This window comes from Hylaeus anthracinus, unplaced genomic scaffold (genome assembly GCF_026225885.1).
Source record: "Hylaeus anthracinus isolate JK02 unplaced genomic scaffold, UHH_iyHylAnth1.0_haploid 11989, whole genome shotgun sequence".
In the NCBI taxonomy this organism is placed as follows: Eukaryota; Metazoa; Arthropoda; class Insecta; order Hymenoptera; family Colletidae; genus Hylaeus; species Hylaeus anthracinus.
The window spans coordinates 13,388,827-13,411,100 of NW_026534337.1; the positions used below are offsets into that span (position 1 = coordinate 13,388,827).

The 22,274-nt window shown below is 44.1% G+C and overlaps 1 protein-coding gene across 5 annotated transcripts in view; it reads right to left on the reverse strand.

Annotated features, from left to right (window-relative positions):
- LOC128887580 (RNA-binding protein Musashi homolog Rbp6) overlaps window positions 1-22,274 on the reverse strand; it is a 314,695-nt gene that overhangs the window by 220,261 nt on the left and 72,160 nt on the right. For all 5 annotated transcript variants that reach the window (XM_054143620.1, XM_054143624.1, XM_054143623.1 and 2 more), the window contains one exon: window positions 1,076-1,168. In XM_054143620.1, the coding sequence (XP_053999595.1) occupies window positions 1,076-1,168 (93 nt within the window). The remainder of the gene's footprint in view (window positions 1-1,075; window positions 1,169-22,274) is intronic.

Here is a 22,274-nt window from a genome sequence, read left to right on the forward strand (position 1 = left end):
ATTTGTTCAGCTGTTTTCAAGTTGACTGTCAGGAAAGTCTAGAAAACTAGTTCTATTGTGAAAATTTTTAGAAACACGTCTTTAAATGATCCCACAGTGGCACTAGGAATATCGTTCAAAAATTCTATGGCTAACTGAAACCCCGATAAACTCCGCGAACAGAGTAGCCAAAGGATGCCTCCATTGTCCCCAAAAACAGGATAAAATTCGTGCAAAGTGGGGAGGTTCGTGGCGGTAAAAGTGAAGTGAAAATTGTGCGTCGACACGGGGATCGTTACAGTGATCCAAATACGAATCTATCGGATTCGCCATTCATCGAGAACTCTATTGAAATAGTAATAGTCCAGGCTGAACGCGTGAACGTCAGGCGATCGTGTCGTCCCGCGGCAATAAAAGCGGGCTCGCGAGCCGCAGCCATTAAAATCGCTGAAACAATAAACGCCGCGAATTGGGCGAGTGGGGGTGACGGGGACGGATTCGTTGTTTCCACGATTGGCCCTGTCAAATTTCGCGTTTCACCGTGGACGTCGGATTAGACGACCGCACGCGCAGGAAATAAGCAGAATGCTGAATCGTATCGACAATGTGTCCAGCGCGGCGCGTTCCCGCTGAAAATAATGATTCGACGGTCCCGTGACAATGATCACCGGCAATGTCCGTGACGAGAAAAGCACCGACCATGCCCCCAATGATTTTGGCTACAATGACGAAGCGTCCCGACGCAACCGACTGTCATTGATGCACGATCCGCGCGTCGAATGTTTGTCACCGAGCTACGCGACATCACCGCGCATCGCTACACTTACGAGGGATGCACTCAAAACTTGTCGACCACCGCACCGATTTTAATCTACTTTCACGGGATGGTAGATTACGCGTGCATGTTGCCTCGCATAAAACATCAGGTGCGCTAAGTCGATCGTTTTAAAGGCAGCGGGACTGGATCTACCATGTTTCATCGGCCTGGCGAAGGTTCGACTTAGTTCTTTCATGTAGGAAAATTCATAGAAATCCATGGAAAAAAGCCTTGGCATTATTTATCAGAGTTTTCAACGTGCAGGTAGCAGGTACTCACCGGGCCGAACTGTTCGAAGTAGTTTTTGACGTCCTCGAGCGTCGTCGGTGCCGATAGTCCACCGACGAATATCTTCTTTGTCCTTGTCACCATCTGCAAAAGAAAGAAAATCTGTTATTGATGGGGTCACAAAAACACGATCCAAAAGACACGATATCAGATTTGCCAGCATAGTGGTATAAACGTAACGATGAAAGAAACATTTTGGAACATGCAATGAGTATGTCTTTCCATTCGAAAAGTAATTACTTTAAAAACTATCACTCGTACCATCATCCAATTGCAGATGCACGAGTCCAAATATCGAAAAGATTTCTATGCGTGTTACCATTGAGCAGAGATGGTTTGAATTTTTTTTTTTTCAAGTATAACTGGAAAAATAAATAGAAGAACGTTTGGAGGTAGATCCAAAGTGAACGTGACTGTGGGTATAAACTAATATCAACACCCGAAGGCAAATCTCTTTTTCGAGTTTTTAGGTGAAAGAATGTTTTAAATTTCGGCTCACGCAACACCTAAATATAAAATCGGTATTTCTAGACACGTGCGGACCGTTTTTGTAAACTACTATCGATCGACGCACACTTACGCACGTCGTCGGAACGTAGGTGTTCATATTTGGCACGAAAAATGGAATGCGCAGGAAGCAGAAACGATATTTTATTTCCTTTGCGAGAATGTGTCGAAATTCATTACCATATTTTCAATAAATTTTACCAACCGAGCGTCAAAACAAATTTTATTAAAAGTGCTCACGCTGGAATGCACACGGGAGTCATGAATATCACATTCGCGCTGAACCCGTGCGATACAAGCCGAAGAAATAAGTTTCCCTTGTGGAAGGGAAAGCTTTGGAGAACTTTTCGCTTTGATCTCCGACGATGGACTTTGTAAAAGTGGGAAGTATTGTCATTTTAAACAGTACGAGATATTTATTTTTTAAAAGGGAGTTCCGACGAAATTTATTGACATATTTATGTAACACCTTTCCCCGTTTTGCTAAAAAGTCTTTTCAAATTGAGTTTTAATCAAATTGAGAATTTAAACTTTCGAAGACTAAATTTAAACCACCGAAGGATCTTGAAAGAATCCTCCCAGTTCCATTCGTAAATATGTTTACTTTGCCAAAAGCCTTTGGCAAGGTTGACCAACGGTCGTGCTTAAGAAATTGATAAGGAGCTGATAAAATATGAATGGCCCACGTCGAGCACACCACGCCGTTTCCAAGGGAGAGATCCTTTCTTGGACAACATTTTTCACATTTGTTTGAATCGGTAATGTCAATTCCCATCGTCGACGTCGTCGGCGTCCCTTATTCCGGGAATGGAAGAACGGTGACTGTCTCGATTAATATCCGATAAAGTAATTGCACTCTCTTGCCAGAAATTTTCTGTGAACGATTTTATTTCAGAAATAGATGTAATTCAGATGAATCTCTTCCGCGATGAATAATTTAAGATACATTTCGTGATTATAACGTCCAACCGAGTCCTAGTTTGACAAAACCAGTTAGACGCGAGCTTAGAAACAACGAATCCGGTTCAGCGACGTTTCTTCCTCGATCATCCGTCAAATCGAGTTATCTAATGCGGAATCGTACGTTCCAAACATTTCCCGACACTAGCTGCATCCCAGACGACCCAGATTCAGCGCGTATCAGAAACTCATCTTCCCAGGAGTCCCAGCAGTGACACAACGTACCACAATTACGATTCCGAAGCTATTGGTATACTCGGTTGAAACGAGGTCTCTATTTTCTTCGACGCGTACTTCCACCGCGACACGCAGCGCGGAAAAGCGTACCAGCACCGGAGTAAAGAGCTTGGTACGCGGCTTCCATATTGAAAAGTTTTCCGGGCATAAGGAGACCAAAGTGGATCGAGGGTATAGCTACGAGGTACATTCAAAACGGAATCTCTGAAACTATATACGAGGGGAAATCCGATGTCTCGTATCTTGCATATTCTCTCTGCTACTCGAAACGTTCATTGACGGATCCCGCTGCGACGGAAACAACGCGAACGCCTCTCAATTTTCCTTGACGTTTCCGTCGCTTAAGAAAATGAAATATGATTCAAAAACTCTCCACTTTATCGTTAAAATTAGTCGTGCGTGTTCGTTATAAATAGTTCTTTGTTCTACATAATTACTATTACTAGATTATTCTATATATTTTAGTCAATGAGACAAAATGGCATTATTTTCGTCTGTTCGAGAAACGTAACTTTGGTATCCTTTACTTGAATCCAAAACAGACCATCTTTTCAGTCACGCATATTCCAGATCAAACAGATCGTCTTGCCAGTCTTGGTACAAGTCCGACACCATTCACTTTGCCCTCGCGGTGTCACGGATTGAACAGGGAAAAGGTGAAACCGGAGAGTCGAGGAGCGAGCATCGAGAATGGCGTCTCAGGACGGGGATATAACGGCGCTGCCGAGGGAATCAGCGTGGCGACGCTGCGTCGCGGTGAGGCTAATTACTACGGAACGCTTTCACAAGCAGCGCGACGAAGAAAACAAGGAAAAAACGGTTATTCAGACGGAACGTCTTAATAACACGATCGCAACGCAATAAAGCCCGCCAGCGTGGAAAATTTCGCAGAGAAGCTACTCCGCGGCGGATGGAAGGAAAAGAGACGCGAGGGACGTGGGCGTAAGGGTGGAGGCGACGGCAAGGGGGGAAGGGAACTGAATACAGCGGAAACGGCAGAAGAGGTAAACTCTGGTAATTTCAGTGATGGCTGGGCTTAGACCTCTCTATATCCGGTGAGTAACGCAAACCCCCAGGCGCAAGTCCTTCTACCTCGTGGTCCTGAACTCAACCCGCTCTCTTTCTAATCCCCATCCTACCCAGCTCGCGCTCTTATCCCTGTGTCCCTCTCCTCTCATGGGAGGCGGATGGGTACCTCGCGAGCTCGACCGTGGGGCTGGCTAATCAGCGAAGTGTATAAAGTCCCGGGGATGAAAATAAAACGGCTGGATCTCGAAAATTAAATAAACGACTCGCCTCGATTTCGTCGGCCGAATACCTGCCCCCTCGCCCCCCTGCTGTGAAAGAACTCGGGAGTGACAGACGCCGGGAAAGGGGCAGAGCCCCGTCGAAGGGGTTCGCGAAACAGGCTAGGGGGTTGAAAGTGCGCGCGCGCGCGCGCGAGATAGAGAGAGAAAGAGAGAGAAGGGCGTCGACGGAATAAGGGAGATGAACGCGGATAAATAACGAGTAGTGAACAAGAGGGAGACGAAGGTACGCGAGGCAAAGGGGAACCACTTATTCGAATGAAGTTGCACCAGCGCTGGCTCGCTTGCTAAGGCTCGGCCGGAAGTGCCGAAAGAGAGAATTGAAGTTTCCTGATATCCCAGCCGCTGGATGGGTTTCACGGCCTAAGAGATGGCCGAGCCGCTGAAATTTTATTACGCTCCGCTACGCCGGGTCCCGGTTTTGTAATGAGCGCATTGTCGTGCAAACGAGACACTTCAACCGGGCGTCGCGGCGGAGACGCCCGGAGACACGGCGCGGGTGCTTCTTTCAACCAGCGGGGAGAAACTCTTTTGTCCCTCGTCGAGACGACCCGCGGATTGGTTCGCGCAAGGAACACGGCCCGGGCCAGCTTGTAATTACTTCGTGGAAGTTTCAAGGGAATCCGCGGACTTCCGCTTACGACCAAATCGTAGGGATTTCGAGATTCACCGAGCATCAAGGGATTCGGCTCGTTGGGGGACTCGCGGAGAGAAGGATCCGTTTGGCCGGAAGCAGGATAGAGGTTTGAGTATGAAATGAAATGAGGAACGAGTTTACGAATTTACATACTTTTACTTGGGCTTAGGAGTAAAGAATGAATTTGATGGAATTTTTATATTAGGGACTGTCCTGGAATAGAGGTGAATTTTAAAGTATTGTTTTGAATTTATTTTTCTTAAGTCCATTTGGAATTTTTTTATGGATTTTTTTATTACAAACGTATTTATTTATATTCTAAGGACACTATAATTTATTTTTAACTCCAGGATTACGGAGATTTCTTATCAGATTTCAATTACTGAAGTAATGTTTTAATAAATGAAAACATACAATTATTAATTTTACCACGGGTCAAAAAAGACGTGGCGCTCGCTGTCGAAGCATCCAGCATCCGATACTTAACCACTGATGAGACGAGCAAAGATAAACTCGAGGATCGTTATCCTGCCTCCGTTTTTCCGGCTACCGAAATCATTTGATGGATTGTCTTCGTCGGCTCTTGAGTGTGGACGATTCGTGGGGATGAAGTTTCTCGCTTTATCTTCGTAAAGTTTCGAGAACCGCTGATAAAAAATTACCACGCGTTACGCGAACGTAGCTGTCGAAGCGATGGATTAATCGACTGCCAGGATGAAATTGCCTTTCGATGGGATCTATTAAAAATATATATATAGCTTGACATTAAGAACGATGACGTTTGCCACCCACCGGCGTCGCTTCAATTGGAATTACTTTTTTTTTGGTATATAAACACACCTTCTCATTAATTATTATATAAAACAAATCCCTCAATTACGAATCCACAAACGAAAACCGTAACCACGCGGAGACGGAAGGTAGCGGATTTTCAAAGTCCTAGCGAAATTTATACGGCTTCTTCCACGCGACAATTTCATTTTTGCGACGAAGGGGGAGCCAGTAAAACGGAGATAGGAGCGCATACGCCAGGGTCCATCCGTAGGACTCGAGCCGCTAGGAAACTGAAGAACGAAGTACGCGAACGAGACGGGCCTTGGAGCGATGAAACTATAAAGCCACTCCTAGTAAGTTGTAAAATTGTAATAGCCTTCCGGTATTTACATAATGCTACGGCATAATAAGTGGAACTCTCCGAGTTTCCATTACCATTCCGCCGCTATCCGCTCTTATCTCCGCTAACGACACCAGCCCGTACCCCACCGTTCAGCCCCGGTGACATGTATATTTTTCCACCCTATTCTTCGTCTCGGACGAACGAGTCACCCTCTCCGTAGGTCTTTCGTTCGTCTATCAACCTTGCATCTCCATCGAAGTGCAATCGAACTCGGAATCGAAACGATTCTGATAGGATAGGGTGAAATAACGAAAATGTGGCAAACTCCGTAGTTCTGTTTTTATTCATTATTTTATTACGTCATTAGATAAGAAGAAGGAGTAGGATAAATACACGATGTCAATATGAGGGGTGTATTGAAGACGTAACGATTAGAGTAGGAATGAATTGTAATTGAACAACCAGAATCAGAAAGAATGAGAAATTTTGTAAGAAAAACAAATATGTATTTTAAACATAAAGTGGTATTGGTAAAAATTGACCAAGTTCCACTGGCAGATGGTTCACTGTGTTTCCGTTGCAGGGAATACGTGCATATTCTGATTAATCTCGTAATCAGCCACGGTGCAAAAAAGAACGGCGCGAAACGCGGTGGGCGAGCGTGGTACGAAGGTGTGGAACAAGGGAAATGGGTAAAATAAATATTGGAATAAACGTTGGCTAGTGGGCGTGCCAGTTTTACCGGGCCCAAACGTTAAATCTGCCTCGCGAGCGCGGATATTGTCGCGTGGAATGGCAAGGAAAACGCTTTGCTCGTTCGCAATTATTGTAAAAGTTTAATCGGCCGCTATACGCCGCGCTGATGAGACTGCGAAAGCGCAAATCTGTATACGTACCCGGTATATCGGGAAACTTTTCGAATCGGATCGTTCAAAAAAATATTTCGCATAATTCTTCTCCAGCAAAGGCTCGCGATAGGCTGGAAGCATGTTTGAACATATGATGATGTTAGATTGACTTCGAAAATGGGATCTTTAATTTGAGATTTGAGAATCAGGTCATCTTTGTCTCACCGACAATCATTTTATTGACGCTTCGAGTTTCAAAGAAATTAAATCTAAACAAACATTATTGCTGGTTGATTTGCTGCGTCAAACCTAGCGGTGACCGTGAGTCACCTCTCGAGTGCAAAGGGTTAATCCAGTGGATCGTGAAGGCGCGGCTCTCTCCAAGATTGCTACTCCTAGAACGGTTCAAAAAGCAGCAGCGAATCGTCGGGGGATTGGAAGGGTTGGGGAGATCCACGATCTCCTCGCGATGGAAAAGTAGGGCAAAAGGGCGGGAAACGGGTAGGGCGAATCGGTTATCATCCGGGAGGGTTACGAGCATCGTCTTGGATGTACGTGGATCCCCTTCGTCCCTTTTACTTGCTTCCGCGGCCCATTTTTCCCCTATCTCGGTGTATTCCTCAGTCGCAACTCCACCCTCGTTCTGCTCGTCCCTTCGACCTCCATTCACGACAAAACGGAAGTATCCCGTGCCACGCGATTTCAACGTCCGAACGTCTGCCCTTCCCTTTTAGCTGCCTTCGAAAATTGATATTTCTTTAAAACTATTTCTTTTGGGGGCAAAATCAAAATACTATACTAAAGCACATCTACGATTAGTCAATATTAGTAAAATTCTAACTGTCTGATACAAATATTTAACACGAAATACGATTCACATATTGCCTGTTATGCAAAGAATAAATAAGCGTTAGAATTAATTAGATGATCGATACGCGCGAATGTACACGTGTGATATATAACTTTGTTTGCATAAACAGGTGAATTATTACCAATAGACGAGTATATGTCGCACATTATCTGGAACATTCAGGTGGATTAATTAGTACACTTTGTTTGTACATATTTTAAAGCATCGTGTATATTAAATGAAATTACCATAAACGAGATGTCTGTGGTGGATGATTTCCCTACCGCAATAGTAGCGAAACTAATTAACTGAAATCTCAACTCGAAACTGCGCAGTGTGAAGAAACATGATACATATTATGCGATATTGCGAAGTAAAATGCAATTAACGTCAGAGAAAGGTCATAAAATCGCAGCGACAACGAATAATCGTATCATTCTTTTAACTGTACTCGTTTTACTAATCGTTTAATTAGCAACTTTAGAAAAGTATTTAATTACTTCAAGTCGGTCGCGGAGATAAGGTCAACACACCAAAAAGAAATAACCCAATCGTTCAGCCAACGTTTCGCAGCTCGTACAAAGCGTGGCACAACGCCCTACGCAGTTACGCGTTATCCGAACGTGGAGGGTGGGAAATAGAGTTACCGATGGGTAGAATTAAAACGGGATACATGAAATTTCGACGTGTCCGCGTCTATCTTCGCAGTTGCAGCTACAGTCGGCAGCGTACGGTGCTAATTTCTCGCGTGTCCGAATTCAGAATTTAAGTTACCGGCCATAAATACTGAAAAGAGGTTACAGCGAGGAAGGGAGGTTATCAGTAAGCGGACGGTAAGGCGCTCAACATTCGTCTGTGGCTCGGGGCATTGCTATCGCGCTGTCCAGCCCTGACCCTCCCTTACTCGGCGGGGCTTTACATGGCCGCGTTATAGCACCATCCGACAAATTCGCCCCTGTACGTGCTCTCACGTAGATTATACGTGCGCGCGTGCATGCTTTATATCGCGGCCGTTCCCGGGCCAAAACTTTTTTCGCAATATTTCAGCTACGATCGAACTAATACCCGGTTTCAAGATTACGACCCTTGCGAATTTAAATCACCCGCGTCCCCAACCACTCGTATCTACCCTTTTCTTTTTATTGTGTATCCTTTCATATTTATACAAAATATTATATCGCAGAATCCCAAAATTTCCCCTCGCTAAATTATTCAAATCAAAAATATTTTCGCGCTGTCATATACGATCCGAAGTGCAAATGAGCAATCGTGAAAAATGAACCAGATAGGACGTATATTAAATTTTGTATCCCCAAAGTAATTTCGATCAATCTAGTAAAATACACGTAATATTTGCAGTGGACGCAACGCAATTGTAGAACGAAAATTAATTAAATTTGATGCTTGAGGTATTATTCAATTTTACATTGATCCAACCCCGCTGAAATACCACTAATAATTGGAAAAGCTATTAACAAAGTCTGACCAATATTCGTCGTCGCTGTTCGAACGTTGATCACCCTTTTCGAGGATATTTTCAATTGTGCGACGCTCCGGCGTCTCATTACTTTTGAAATTGAATGATAGTAAATTTTCCGCTGCACCAACAAAGTATTATTTCTCTTTCGCTTCTTGAAAGAGTTTCAACGTTTTATCAGGCGGGATCCCTTCTCCATTGTTAACGTTGACAAAGACTGATTGCAACTGGACGAGGGTAAAGTAGATCTTTCGATCACGCGCAAAACGATTCCACGAATTCAGCGAAATACTTTCCCATAAATGACGCTGATGTAATGGATGTCGTTGCCTTGTACTAAATGGCCGGAGATCTCTTTCCCTCGTTAGCCGAGGCATCCCTGGACCGAAACAATGAGGGTTCACTGGCTTGAATGGAGATCTCGTCCCCTCCCATTGTGCCCTCTTTGAATTGTAATCATCGTACATCTGCTCGTGCGGCGGAACGTGAATGGTCCGAAAGAAAAGGAGCCCGACGCGAAGGCGAAGAAAAAGTATTTTTTGAATGGTAGTAGTTCAAGGCTAACTAGATCGAAGCTGCCATTCACGGGGAGAAAATTTGCACAGTTGCCCAAACTGCCGACATACTTTCGAACGAGTGCCTTACACAATTCCGAATACGCGCCACGGAACGTCGGGTTCAAAGAAGAATGATTGGAAAATTTCGCGCGAATATTTCGACCCAACGCCAACGGTTCAAAGCTAACTGCGTTCGCGGTGGTATTCTCGCGAGAACACTTCTACGGTTCCCAAACTACCCAACATTCTTTCCCACACTTTGAATGCTTCGCGAATGCGGCACCATGTAAAACATTAGGAGCGTTAAGATGGAGAAACTGTAAATTGGAAGTGTTACAGAAAGAAATTTGTGATGCTCGAGCGAGTTTTATTTTCGAATAAATACGAATTTTAAGGAAATGTTTAAATAAAATTCCTCGACGGTCTATGGAGGAGTTTATTTTTCAATCGAACGGATATTTTAACTCGTTCGTGCCCGCTGAAAAGAGTCTAATTATCGAAAAAGGGAACTCTGATGGGATTAAAATTATATCGCAGCTCGAATTCGTGTTCCGGCTGGTTCCGCGAAGCGTGCAGTTAAATTTAATAAGCAAAAGTTCGATACACCTTTAGCTATCGCCCTAAATCCGACCCATTACATTCACCCAGCGGTTGCGATTTACCTCCTTCCTAGGTACTCCACTGACTTAAACTGTTGGACTTGCGACTTTAGGGGATTACCAGGGAATTTACCGAACTCTCCTCCTCGAAGACTCTCAACACTTAAAGTACGGTCGATTATTTCCGAATTATCGCTTCGAAGAAAATTTCCAAAAGCAAACAACAGGAAGGTGCTCAAGTAACAATATACCAATGTCATATAAATATGCGAAATTGACTTTAAAGCTAGAATAACCATCGATGGAAACGGTTCAACTGAAATCCACGAGACGTCTCATGCGGCATGGCGAGCACGGAACGAAATATTTCCCGCGGTACTCTAAGCGTTTGACAACAGAAAAAAAAATCTCCACACGTAGGAATCCCGTTCTTTCCGCGGAGTTTCGATGCTGATGTGTCGGGTTTCGCCTAGCGCACGATACATTTATTGATCCTGTGGCATCAAACGTTTACGAGTCGCTCTTTGAATGCGAAGATGAAAGCATCGACGCCCGACAAGTGCACGCGTGGCTTAAGCACGCTTCTCTATTTTTACTCCGCGCCTTTGATGCACATTATCAGGACTCGCCTTTTATTCAGACGCCCGAAATGCTCGGCGCTCTTTTAAAATACGACGCGACGGTGCGCTACGCGGAAGTCGTGCCTCGATTGTGCGCTTATATTTTCCGTTTGTGGAACGTTGCGCGACAGTTCCGTCGACTGTTGCCTGTAGATCGTCGATATCGATTTTCCAAACGCTACGCGAGAGTTCCTTCCATGAAAAAAAGAACCAAGTTCGTGTTTGATTAAAATTCCAGCGCCGAGAGATGACGTTTTGCAAGGAAACCCGCGGCAACCTTGGCTCGGAACCCTGGCTCGACCGTAGAAAGGACATTTTTAAAACGAACTAGGTTACTTTGAAACAAAAAAAATGAATTGTTCTGGTGTCAGATATCTGATTAATTTAAGGGTCGTGGATTTAACTGGCGTCGCCATCCGTAAGTATAATACTTACGGTATAAAAAAAAAAGAAAAATAAGTGAACCACTAAACAAATAAAATAAAATTATCGTACCATTAGTTTTCTCAGGAATTAGTTTGTAATCCTATCGTTTCGAGAACTGTTATCAGGAAAAGAGCTGACGACAAAAATATTCACCCATTACCCGTCGGAGTTCCAATTATTCGAATATTTTCGAACGCGTTCCTACGATGAGAGGCGCGGGAAGACAAATGGGAAGATAAGGTGCTCGACGACGATATTACGAAATGGAATGAAACGTTCGCAGTTCGAGGGAGGCGTTAACGCGGGGGACAGGTTCCCGCGAGAGATCGATCGACGAATTACCGATCGATCGAGCTCGCGAAAATTGTCGTCGGCCGCTTTACGGGGGCCGTTATTGCAACTTACGTGTAGATGTTCCTTTGATCGATCCCCCGCCCTGGCGATGATTGAATCGCCTGGGACTCGGTGTGCGCGAAAATCGGGGAAAGGAAGAAAATAGAATCCAGATATGCCGGTGACCGAGTCTCACGAGTATTAGGTAATAAAAGAGGATACTCGAGGCTCCTGCAGAGCGGTTTTTATCGAGCTGCATGCCTGAGATTTCGGCGACGCTCGTAAAACTCCACCCTAAAATCTTATCCCCTTACCTCTACCCCCTACCTCTAGCGATACCAAGCTATTTCGCGAAATATCCTCGAATACAACGCATCCCCCTGATGTTGTAGGGGAAGCGGTCGTAATTTTCGTCTAAAATTAGAACGGATTACGGACTGGCAGTTGCAACGCTGCTCACGTGGATGAATTCGTGTCTTGAAGCGCGAGCAGGTTGCGAGGGAAGTTAAACAGTTTCGAAGTTGGTAGAACTCGTTCGTGACGAAAAAAAAATTGTATTGAACGTCTTGGTTCCTGGTTCGAAAGCATCTTCAAAATTCAATAAAAATTAGGATTAGGTACGAGGAACGTTGATTTTATATAAACATTCTGAGTAAATGGATGCATAACGTGGCACTCAACTTGCTAAAGCAACCCCTGACGAAGCAGCGAATCGCATGACTGTCACATTTTAGGATGAAAAATGTATCGGATACACGGCAAATGCCCACACTGAAACTGCCGTCGATAAAGATTTTCAACTTCGAATCATGAATCTGTCTGCTCGGCTTGTTTGCTAGGCATACATATTTAGCAGAACTTTCATAAATGCAATCTCGATAATTGGATACGAATCTCGTTCGTTTCATTGTGTTGACAAGTGGAAGGGATGGTCACTTAGCAACAAGTGCTGTGTTTTCCGTTTGAGACAAAAGTAGGTCGTTGGTAAGAGATCGACGATTGCATGAGAGGTCAAGCACGAGGTGGGGATGCGTTGCGTGAGTGGGGCTCCTCCTTGTTGCATTGGTTGCTTCGATAGTTGCATGAATCTCGATACTTCCAAGTACGTTCTGGCTCGTTTTTCATCCAACTACCGAGTTTCTACTCCGATACGTCCAATACGACGAACGATGGGTAATACTAATTTACTATGAGTAATATTTGCTCCACTTTCAGGAATCAAATATTGATAATATTATTTATAACATCTGAAGTAACTTCCATTTCTTGGAGATGAACCATGGTTGCAGGAAGTAATTGTTTCTTTTGATTAAACATTAAACGTTATTCTTTGATTTTAATAATTTTGAAATACTCCCATCAACAACACGCACCCTAAAATGAACGTATTGCAAAAGAAGTCCGGGAAGTAGACCAATGCATTTTGTTATCATCCACGGACAATTTTATTCGAACGTGACAAGCAAGTTATCAATCAGTTCCCACGCAACTCGTCACTCTGCGTGCACACGGCGACCTCAACAGTTACGCTAGAGACTTTTCCATCGTCGACACACGACGGTCAACGCATGAATAGCTGTTCACTGTTGGCCTTTTGGATGTCGGTAGAACGAACGTTATTCTTTCGCCTCTTTCTTCGAGACGGTCACATCCGTCGACGGTGTTATTCGAAGGGAAGAAAAAAGACGGCGAGAGGGAGACCTTTAATCACGTGTCTCCGCTACTAGAGCACGTAGAAATTCAATAACGACGTAAACTCGATCACGGCTGTCGGGAGACGGCGGTACATTCAACAGCCGCTTGCCGCGTCACGAAGGGGTGCGAATTGAACGTAAGGATACCATTGTGATGCCCCATTCAATCGCGTACAACAGAAATACCATTAAGACCAGTTTGCACCGTTGCCAATTAAAATGTAAACCAGTTCCTGAGACGGCATTGATTCAACGTCGTACCGCTGCAATTAGCTGCCTTCGATTGCCTCTGTTTAGAAACCTCGACCAAATTGACCGGTGGTAACCGCCATTGTTGCGTACTACCACGAATTTCCAATTGCTATAGACTTTCACGGATATTCTTATTGTTAGCCCACGCGGTTACTCGAGGATGCGTCGAATCGTGTGGCTGATTCCAGTTCGTGACCAGGTCTGAGTATTCCAATTCCGAGATTCCAATTAATTTACGTAAGTGGAGTGCTTTTGTCGCCGATAATTAGGTAAGATATAATACGCTTCGCAGGGATTTGTTAGATTAATATCGATAATTTGTCCGAAACGAGCGAGGGAATTAGTCTCTTTGAATCGAAGGTAGGAATCTCTAATGCGACGTTTGTGAAATTGATGAAGCCACGGTATTATACTTGCGATGGAATTAAAAGTAATTTATAGCGATCGTCTTGATAGTTTGACAGATGATGTTTTTCACTTGGAAGGTTATTTAAACAAAAAGGTTAGTTTAAGTAATTGAGATTCTTCGGTTATTAAAATTCTAAGAGAGATTCATTTACAGAAATGGAAATCGTTTCATTGAATATGTAATTATTTGCTCGGATATTATACACAGAAAAACAATTCCTTCCCCTGTGTAAGCAAGACAAACAAGCGTCGAAGCGAAAATAAAAACAACTCTCTCGAGCATCATTCAGATCGTTAATTCGACTTTGAAAGATTTAATTTAAAGGAAAACCATATTAATTTCGGTCAGTTACACGTGGCGATAAATTAACTGCATTTAAATATATTTTGTAACCCGCGAATGTCAGCTGCAATTTAATTTTCGAAATTATGATATCGAGTACGCGTCGAACGCGCATCGATTGAAACATTTCGCGAAAAATACGTGTAGTGGAACGTTCAACGCGAGAAACACAAGCACCGATACGTTCCGATGTCGCGATGCTATCGCGTATTAACACGTCACAGAATGCCGTGCGTCCACCTTAAATAAGGCACGGAGATGTTTGATGAAATATGCATTCCCGCACATTTTCCATTGATCGCTCGTACATACAAGCACAGCGAACTGTCAGTCGACGATAACGCCGTCGCTCGCTGCGGTGTAATGCGGGTATAAATCACTGTACAATGCATCGTGTCACTGATCGTTGCGTTAATCGCACTCAGTTATCTAATAGAAACAACGATTGAAAGTAAATGTTTCCGTTGCATGTTGGACACGCGCCGCTACTAATTACGCGAAACCATCAATCTGTACATCGTGCACGCGAACGCTTAAAAATACACCGTCTGGATTCATTAGCGAATGCGATTGGAGCTGATTAGAAGGAGAGAACACGTGCATATACGAACATTCCGAAGGTAATAACAGCTTATATGACGTTAGTATGCTATGTGAGTGTTAGAGGAGTGAAATTTTAGAAAGAAGTTTGAATAAGGTTCAACAATTGTAAGATTGAAAAGGTTGGTGATCGAAAATTTGTTACTTTTATTACGACCGGCACTTCTATTTAAATAGAAGTTCCTAATAATTTTCTAATAATTTTCTAAAATAATATTCTTGGTGAACCATATACTTCAATTCCAATGCAAGCATATTACCTAATTTGAATAAATCAGATTGAACGCAATCTTGCAGCTGACGAATCGTGCTACATGAATATTCGCGCGTGATTAGGGGCTCGTTGGTGGAAGAAGACGTGCTCGTTCATTAGTTCTAGCAGCCCCAGAATGTGTCAATTGCTTCGTCGATAGGAACCTGTTGAAATTGCCTCGAAACACTCGACGAAACAGCACGTTCACAATACTTCTTCGAGCGTACACGGTTCGAATGGCCACGAAGCACGCGTACTTAAACGCGATTTGGCGGTCAAACCTCTGGTTACCTCTGTTAGCGCAGATCTTGGATGTACCGTACGCACGGTAACGAGGGATTAATTAACGACTCGTGTACTGTGCGCGAGCCCGATGCGTGTCGACGGGTATGTCTGTGTTCGCCGAGGTAGAAACCTCAATTCTCTGTCGGCCGCGTATCCGCGGCAACTGCATGACCGTTTGTCAAGGAATCACGGAACACTCGTCCTCCACCGTGGAAAATCGCATAATCTTCCTATTCAACCCCTATCTCCTGGGCCTCGGGAAAACATTCGATTTTTTAAATTGAATGTATCTTGAAACGGTGCACTGTATAAAAATATTCCTAAAATAAAATAAATAAGCTGAATCAAAATTTGACTTTTGTACAGTGTACTAGAAATGAAAAACAAACAAAATCGCTACTAATTTAGAACAAGTACAACTATCGCTTTCCCAGACACTAATTAATTCAACGCACTTTTCTAAGAACCCCACGCGCGTTTCCCACGCTGGCAAACAATTCCCTCGGCAGTTGCTAGACGAAAGGAGGCATCGTTAACGGCGTTAAACGTTGCATGAGAGGCGTGCACGGTTAATTTTCCCGGACACCGCGACCCATTCGAGCCGGTAATCGGTGTCTACGTTGACACGGTAAACTGCGAAATTCACTGATGTCGTTAATTAATAACGTCGATGCTCTTGATCGCGTTGCACGCAGGGCACGCGCGAATTCTCGCGTGTCGCTGCAACTCCGATGCACGTGTTTTCACGCAGTAAGCCTCGCGTACGCACGCACACATCAGGAGATGCGAAACACGCTCGATTGACCCGACAGAGAAAAGGAAAAGGGCAAAGCTCGTAGGACAGCTAAGCTTCGTCACACGTGCGCGCTCACGTTTCTGCTCGGAAAATATACATATCGAGTATCGGGAAAATGTTTCGCGTTCCGAGTTTCGATAAAATGCCCCCGCCCCCCCTCCCCATCCCCCTCCTCTCTACACCCCTCTTGCGTTCGTTTCCTTTCCATGCTCGTTTTATCCCCCTCTCGTGTTCACCTTCGACGGTCGCCGCAATCGTTTCCCCGAGAATGTTGCTGGTAATTGCTACGCGTCTGTCGCGGTATCATTGCCCTGGTCGTTAATTAACGACGAAACAAGTTTTTCCGCAATTTCCAACGTTCCATCGAGGAGCAGCGATTGATCCGCGCACCATGCTCGCGATGGGACCAATTCGTTCGCTTACTCGTTAGCACCGGATGCCTATAAGTTTCTAAGCATTGCGTTCGGGTGTAGAAGAAGTGTCGAAGTAAGAAACAAGTGAGCGTATGCTGCTTGATATATTCCGGATATATTTACGAATGTATGTAGCATTGACGATCGGAGATTATTAGTACAAATCTTAGTAGTAAAAATAACGACAAGTATTAAGCATTCTCAATCCATCCACTTTTATTAAGCCTGGATTGAACTCGGCTAATTAAACAAGTAACTTTTCGAAGATAATTCGAAGCCACGAGTAGATTTTGAATAACCAATTTGTTCGAGCAAATACGAAGAGGGAAATGAGTCTTTTGATTCGATGATTCCCGACTTGGAAAATTCATCACGTCGGGTATACCGATTGGCCCAAATCGAACCGCGCGAATAATACAACGGGTAAGCGTTTGATTAACAATAGAACGCTGATGTCGACGCTTGGTCATGCATGGGAAATTAGGAATATCCACGCTGTGGCGCGGTATTATTCCAACAGTGATTTTCTATGAATTCGGGTGAGCGGAAAATCTATATTTATAATCGATTAGACGATTACCGGTGGCAATTACTCGCGCTAATTCTGCAATTGGAATACCGTGATATCACGTCAATTGTGTGCTATATGCGCGGCTTTGCGATTATATCATCACAGATACATCTTCGAAGGCCTTCAAATATAGCTACCGATTTAAAACAGTTAAATGAGATTGCTATCTCTTTGTTCCTGAAATTCCAAATTTAAAACGCGTTATTTTTGGAGAATAATGTTACCTTTAAAATCATTCGTTTAAATAGTGAAATTTTCGATTGGCCTAATTTATTCGATTTCAAAATTAGAACAATTCCACGTAGCCGATGACTCCACATTCGGATAGAAATAGAAATTTCCAAGTTTGTTCCATAAATGAAGACCCACGAGAAAAGCCGTGCTTCGTGGACATAGCAAAATTATACTTAGATAGTGGGAGCTCTGTAACGACTGTTTCATGTTACTAACACCTACGGGTAGGAAGTCGTGATGCGTATATAAATTTAGATCGCTTCATAAGTAACCGAGTGTCACCCTCTGTGACCTTTAGCGCAATGTAAAGATATGTAAGAATAGTTCTGTTCCTTTGAGCCGTAAGACGATAGTTTAATAGTTCATAAGCAGTTTTCCATTCGTCGTTGAAGCGAGGTTTCACCGTAACCTTATTTTAAATGTAGCATATTCAATAGAATACGCGAAGCGTGTAAACGCATTTTAAATGTGACACATGATATAGATTTTAAATCTATACTAACCAAATTTCTTCTAATTTAGAACTGATAATTTGAACTTTACAAATTTATAAAATACGTGAAATATGTGTGGTGAGCAAATACGAGCGAAGAACACAGCACATTTTCACCTGATTTACGAGAAAATTATATTATCTCTGTCTCGAAAGACGAATCCACTGTCCCAGAATCGATTCGTCGGAGGGAACACGCGAGACTTCAATCCAGGGCTCAATCTTCCACCTTCGAAACAACCTCATCGACCTACCGTGCGTATTCAGCAAACACGCCGCGGCGACGCCTCGCGGAATTACATTTCGCGTTTCCAAGCTGGAAGAAACCGGGAGAAAAGTGTCAATCTGCAGGCAACGAAAGTCGGGACAAATATCAAACAGCGGAGATGCGTTGGGAAAACGCGAGGGAACTCGTTGGGCTTTCTATTTGTACCGCCACGGAGCGGCAAGAACGAGAACCGACTACTCGTCCCCCCAAAAAGCGTATATGCACGCCTAGCTGAACGCAAGGGATGAAAGTGGTCGGTACGAGTCACCTACTTTCGCATTTCTGCTCGTTTGTCAACGGCATCAGAGGGTGCGACGCGCTTCCCATCCTCTGGACGGACATCGCTGGACTGCGATTTAAAAGCGTTTCCATGTAAACAGCTTTGTTACTCGCGGGATTCGGCCACCTAATTCCTTCGATCGCTGACGCGTGTTCTTTTCCTCCCTTCTTTTCGCGTTCGTAGCTTCCATTGCCTGCGTATCCTTCAAGTTGGGTTGGGACAAATCAGAATTTAATGTAAGTTGTTGTAATTTTTATAACAATCACTGCAAACTGAAGTACTGAAATACAAATATTACGTATATAACAAAGCAAGCATTTTCGCGTTTTATAAGACTACTCGAAACAGAGGGGCGAGCATCGTTGCGCAAGCGATCGCTGTGAATAATTATGCGCAAAGCGGATTAACTTCTCTTTCGCCTCATCTAAATACTTTTGACAAATCCTAAGGAGCTTGTAGCATGCCGCGTGGCGTGATTCCGACCTCTCGATTTCTCCGCGAAGCCTCTGGAAAAGTCCCTCGGAAAAGTCTCGTTGCATCTGTTTTAATTCGTCCCTTCCCAATAACAACCCTTCCCACGGTCGCTGTTTCCAGTTCGCCAGAATGGCCGGAGCGTCGCGCGGCCGCCACCAAATCCGCTTACCTCCCTTTTGCTCGCGTAAAGCGGTAACGGAACGAGCAAGCCGAGCTTCTTTGGACGTTATACCACACCGAAATCCTGACCCACCGGTCCTGCCGCGCAACAGGACAGAACTGGTCATCGTTGTCTTTTTTCCCCATCCATTCCATCGAGTTTAAAAAAAAAACTGCGCCTTACAGGTAAAGAATATTCGTTGATGACGTTTAACATTTTTTCGAGCAAAAATCTGGAGTCGCTTCGCGGGATAAATTCCTCACAAGAAAAGAGATCGAAAAGTTCCTTAACAGTTTGCAATCTGATGTTTTGTTACCTAAATGTAAGCATTTCAAGTTTCCTAATGTGACTTCTTGGCGTGCGCCATTTGTATCCCAATCAGCTGATAGCACGCCTGCGCGGACATCCACTCACGCGCGATAACAGGTGCCCATGCGCTCGCACGCGCAACAATTGTAACTGTTCGTAGCTCGCTAACGAAGTCTCAAATTTAAAAATGGAAAAGGACTCTCTGATCTATTTTAACACAAGGAATTAATTATAAAAATGACTCTACACTTTTAGAAATTCATTTAATCGATACGAAATAAATGGAAACACTTATTTTGACAATCCTGTTTAATTTTGCAATTCTAATTGGGAAAATAAGGAATAATTTGTTTGGCTTTAATTCCTTAATGCGGGTTCCTACGCAAACCCGGTGTCTTGATACGACTTTTGGCCATCCATGGTGTACATAGAGTTTGCATATAACTATTGAAAATTTTCCTTCAAGTATTCTTTAAGGGTGGAACATGGTCCATTTCGAACACTCCGATGTGTCCATCTCGGAGACAGTTATGAATAGCAGTCACCGTTGGAAACTTGGATTTCACATAATACCCAGAGGACGAGACCTCGGAGAAATGCCACGAGGAAAAAGACGCGAAGGAGCAATCACCGTTTCCCTTGGGTGTATCGCTTCGAGAAAAATCCGCCGCCCTCGAGCGACTAAGTTGAGAGGATCGCAGTTCAGAGGCGTCGTTCGTTGAGTAATAATACATTTCGCTGGCGCAACGTTTAATCAAGAGCCCACTCCTGCTCGGCTACCGACGCCTTTGAGGAAACTTTTCACGCGCGAGGATGAAAAATATTTATTGCGTTCATACGTTCCACGCGCGCCAGTTTCCTGCCCCTTCGTCCTGAAACGCGATATTTCGGTGGAGAATGCGCAGCTTCGAGAGGGGCGGGCATTTCCTTACGAACAGACAGTGAGTAAGAGCGTTAGATATTTCCCCGTAATGCTCCCAGACAATCAGTGACGTTTCCAGAAATTCGAGAATCTATTTTAGTGGCAATTAATAGTTTCTCGCATAGTAACGGCTTTGAAAGGCTGATAATAACAACGATTCACGAGTTTGTTTTGTAGAAAAACCGTGGACCTTTAAAACGTGGTTACATTCATCGCAATAAACAGTTAAAATCGTCAACATTTCACAACGTAAGCACCTATCAGACAGCACCAACGATTTTCTCGCAGGGATCCACGCTCGTCGTTGCCAATAGGCTTCCAGCGAACCCCGAACTCCCTACCCGCGTTCTCTCGACTTCACTTAGCAAATGATATCTCATTCAACAAGATCCATTAGCAGGTACGACGTGTTACCACTCGCGTCGCTAATAAAAACCGGGAACAAAACAAGTCCAGGGGTGAGTGTTATCACCCCGAGCACCGGAGAGAAGATTTTCGCTCGGGCACTCGTAAATTCTAGCTTTCGCACGCGGTAACCAGACGTCTCTGTTTCTGCCTTCGCATGATGTACGACCGACTCTGGCTCTTACCGTGATATACGGAGAAATATGTCGACGTCTCCGTTTCGAAACTGCGCGTATCCAAGCCGGAGATACGAAACTCGCGAATTGAAACGAACTTCGTCGCGTTAGGATCGGGGATTTGACGAAAACCCGCGACCTTGTCGTGGCTTCCGTGCACAAGCGCTGAGAAACTTTCAAAAAGATATCTCGACCGTGGAATCGTCGAAGCAGATACTCCTGACTTCGCGATTCTCACGATGTAATAGAGCGGAATAGGAAAAATCGGTAGCGACCTAAATCTAAATCGTGTAACGACAGCTATCGACGCGTCCACGAACTCATGGTGGTTTATCGGTAGGTGAAATCGAAATCAATATTTTCTTAGGAATCTCAAATGGTACTGGAGCTGCAGAGGTGGAAAAAATTTGTATTTAGAACGCAAACAATCTGCACTTTTTATATTCAGTAAACAAAAAGTCCACACCACCCACGTAGTATCTCTTCCTTTCTGCTTCGACATCAATCAGCTTCAGTCGAGAGGATCCTGTCATCACTGCTAAACGAATTCGAGCAAATTGTCCATTAATCGATTATAATAAATACAATTTCAGTCCACATAAAAAACGATTCAATTCAGATAATGAACATTCCTATCACCCGTCCACTTAATTTTCTCTTCGTTCATATACACGATCAACGAAATCAATTCATCGATTCGCGGTGACAGCTTCTCGCCGAGAATTTCCCAATACTCGTTCAAGATTGCGAAAGTATGTTGTCCGGTGTATCCAGTCATCGTCCGTAAAGAGTTAATGTATTCTCCGGTACGAGCCGTCGCATTCTCCGTCGGTGGATCCACCGTCAGAGGGATTATTTAAAAATCTCGTCAACGGGATTGCGTGCCACGAGCGAGGAGCGATCTTCGCCGGGAAAATAAATTGGAATCGACTCGAGGAATGAGTTCTCGGGCTCGCCCGACAGAGGGATGAAGACCTGTCCGTTCGAGATCGGATGAAACGAAGAAACGAGCGACAAAGGAACTAGGTTAACGTATTTAAAATCGCGATACAAAGTGAATAGACGCCCCCTTCATCTGGAAAAATAAAGCGCCGCGAAGGATTCGCGCGAGAGATCGTTTGGAGCAACTTGCCTGGAAGAAGTCTTAAAACTACACTCGGATCCGCTCGACTGACCCGATGAAAGGGGAAAATAATAATTATCGAGCGGCGGCGGGAACTTCGAAAGTAACGATCTCGTTATCGTTTCGCTCGGAGAGCCGAAGGACTTAAGATAATAAGTTTGCTTGGCTGGGGCGGGGAACGTAATAAGGAACTAGAGTGCGCTCGTCCCGTTGAAAAGGAAATAGTACTCCACCCTCCATCGTCCGCTGGACCACT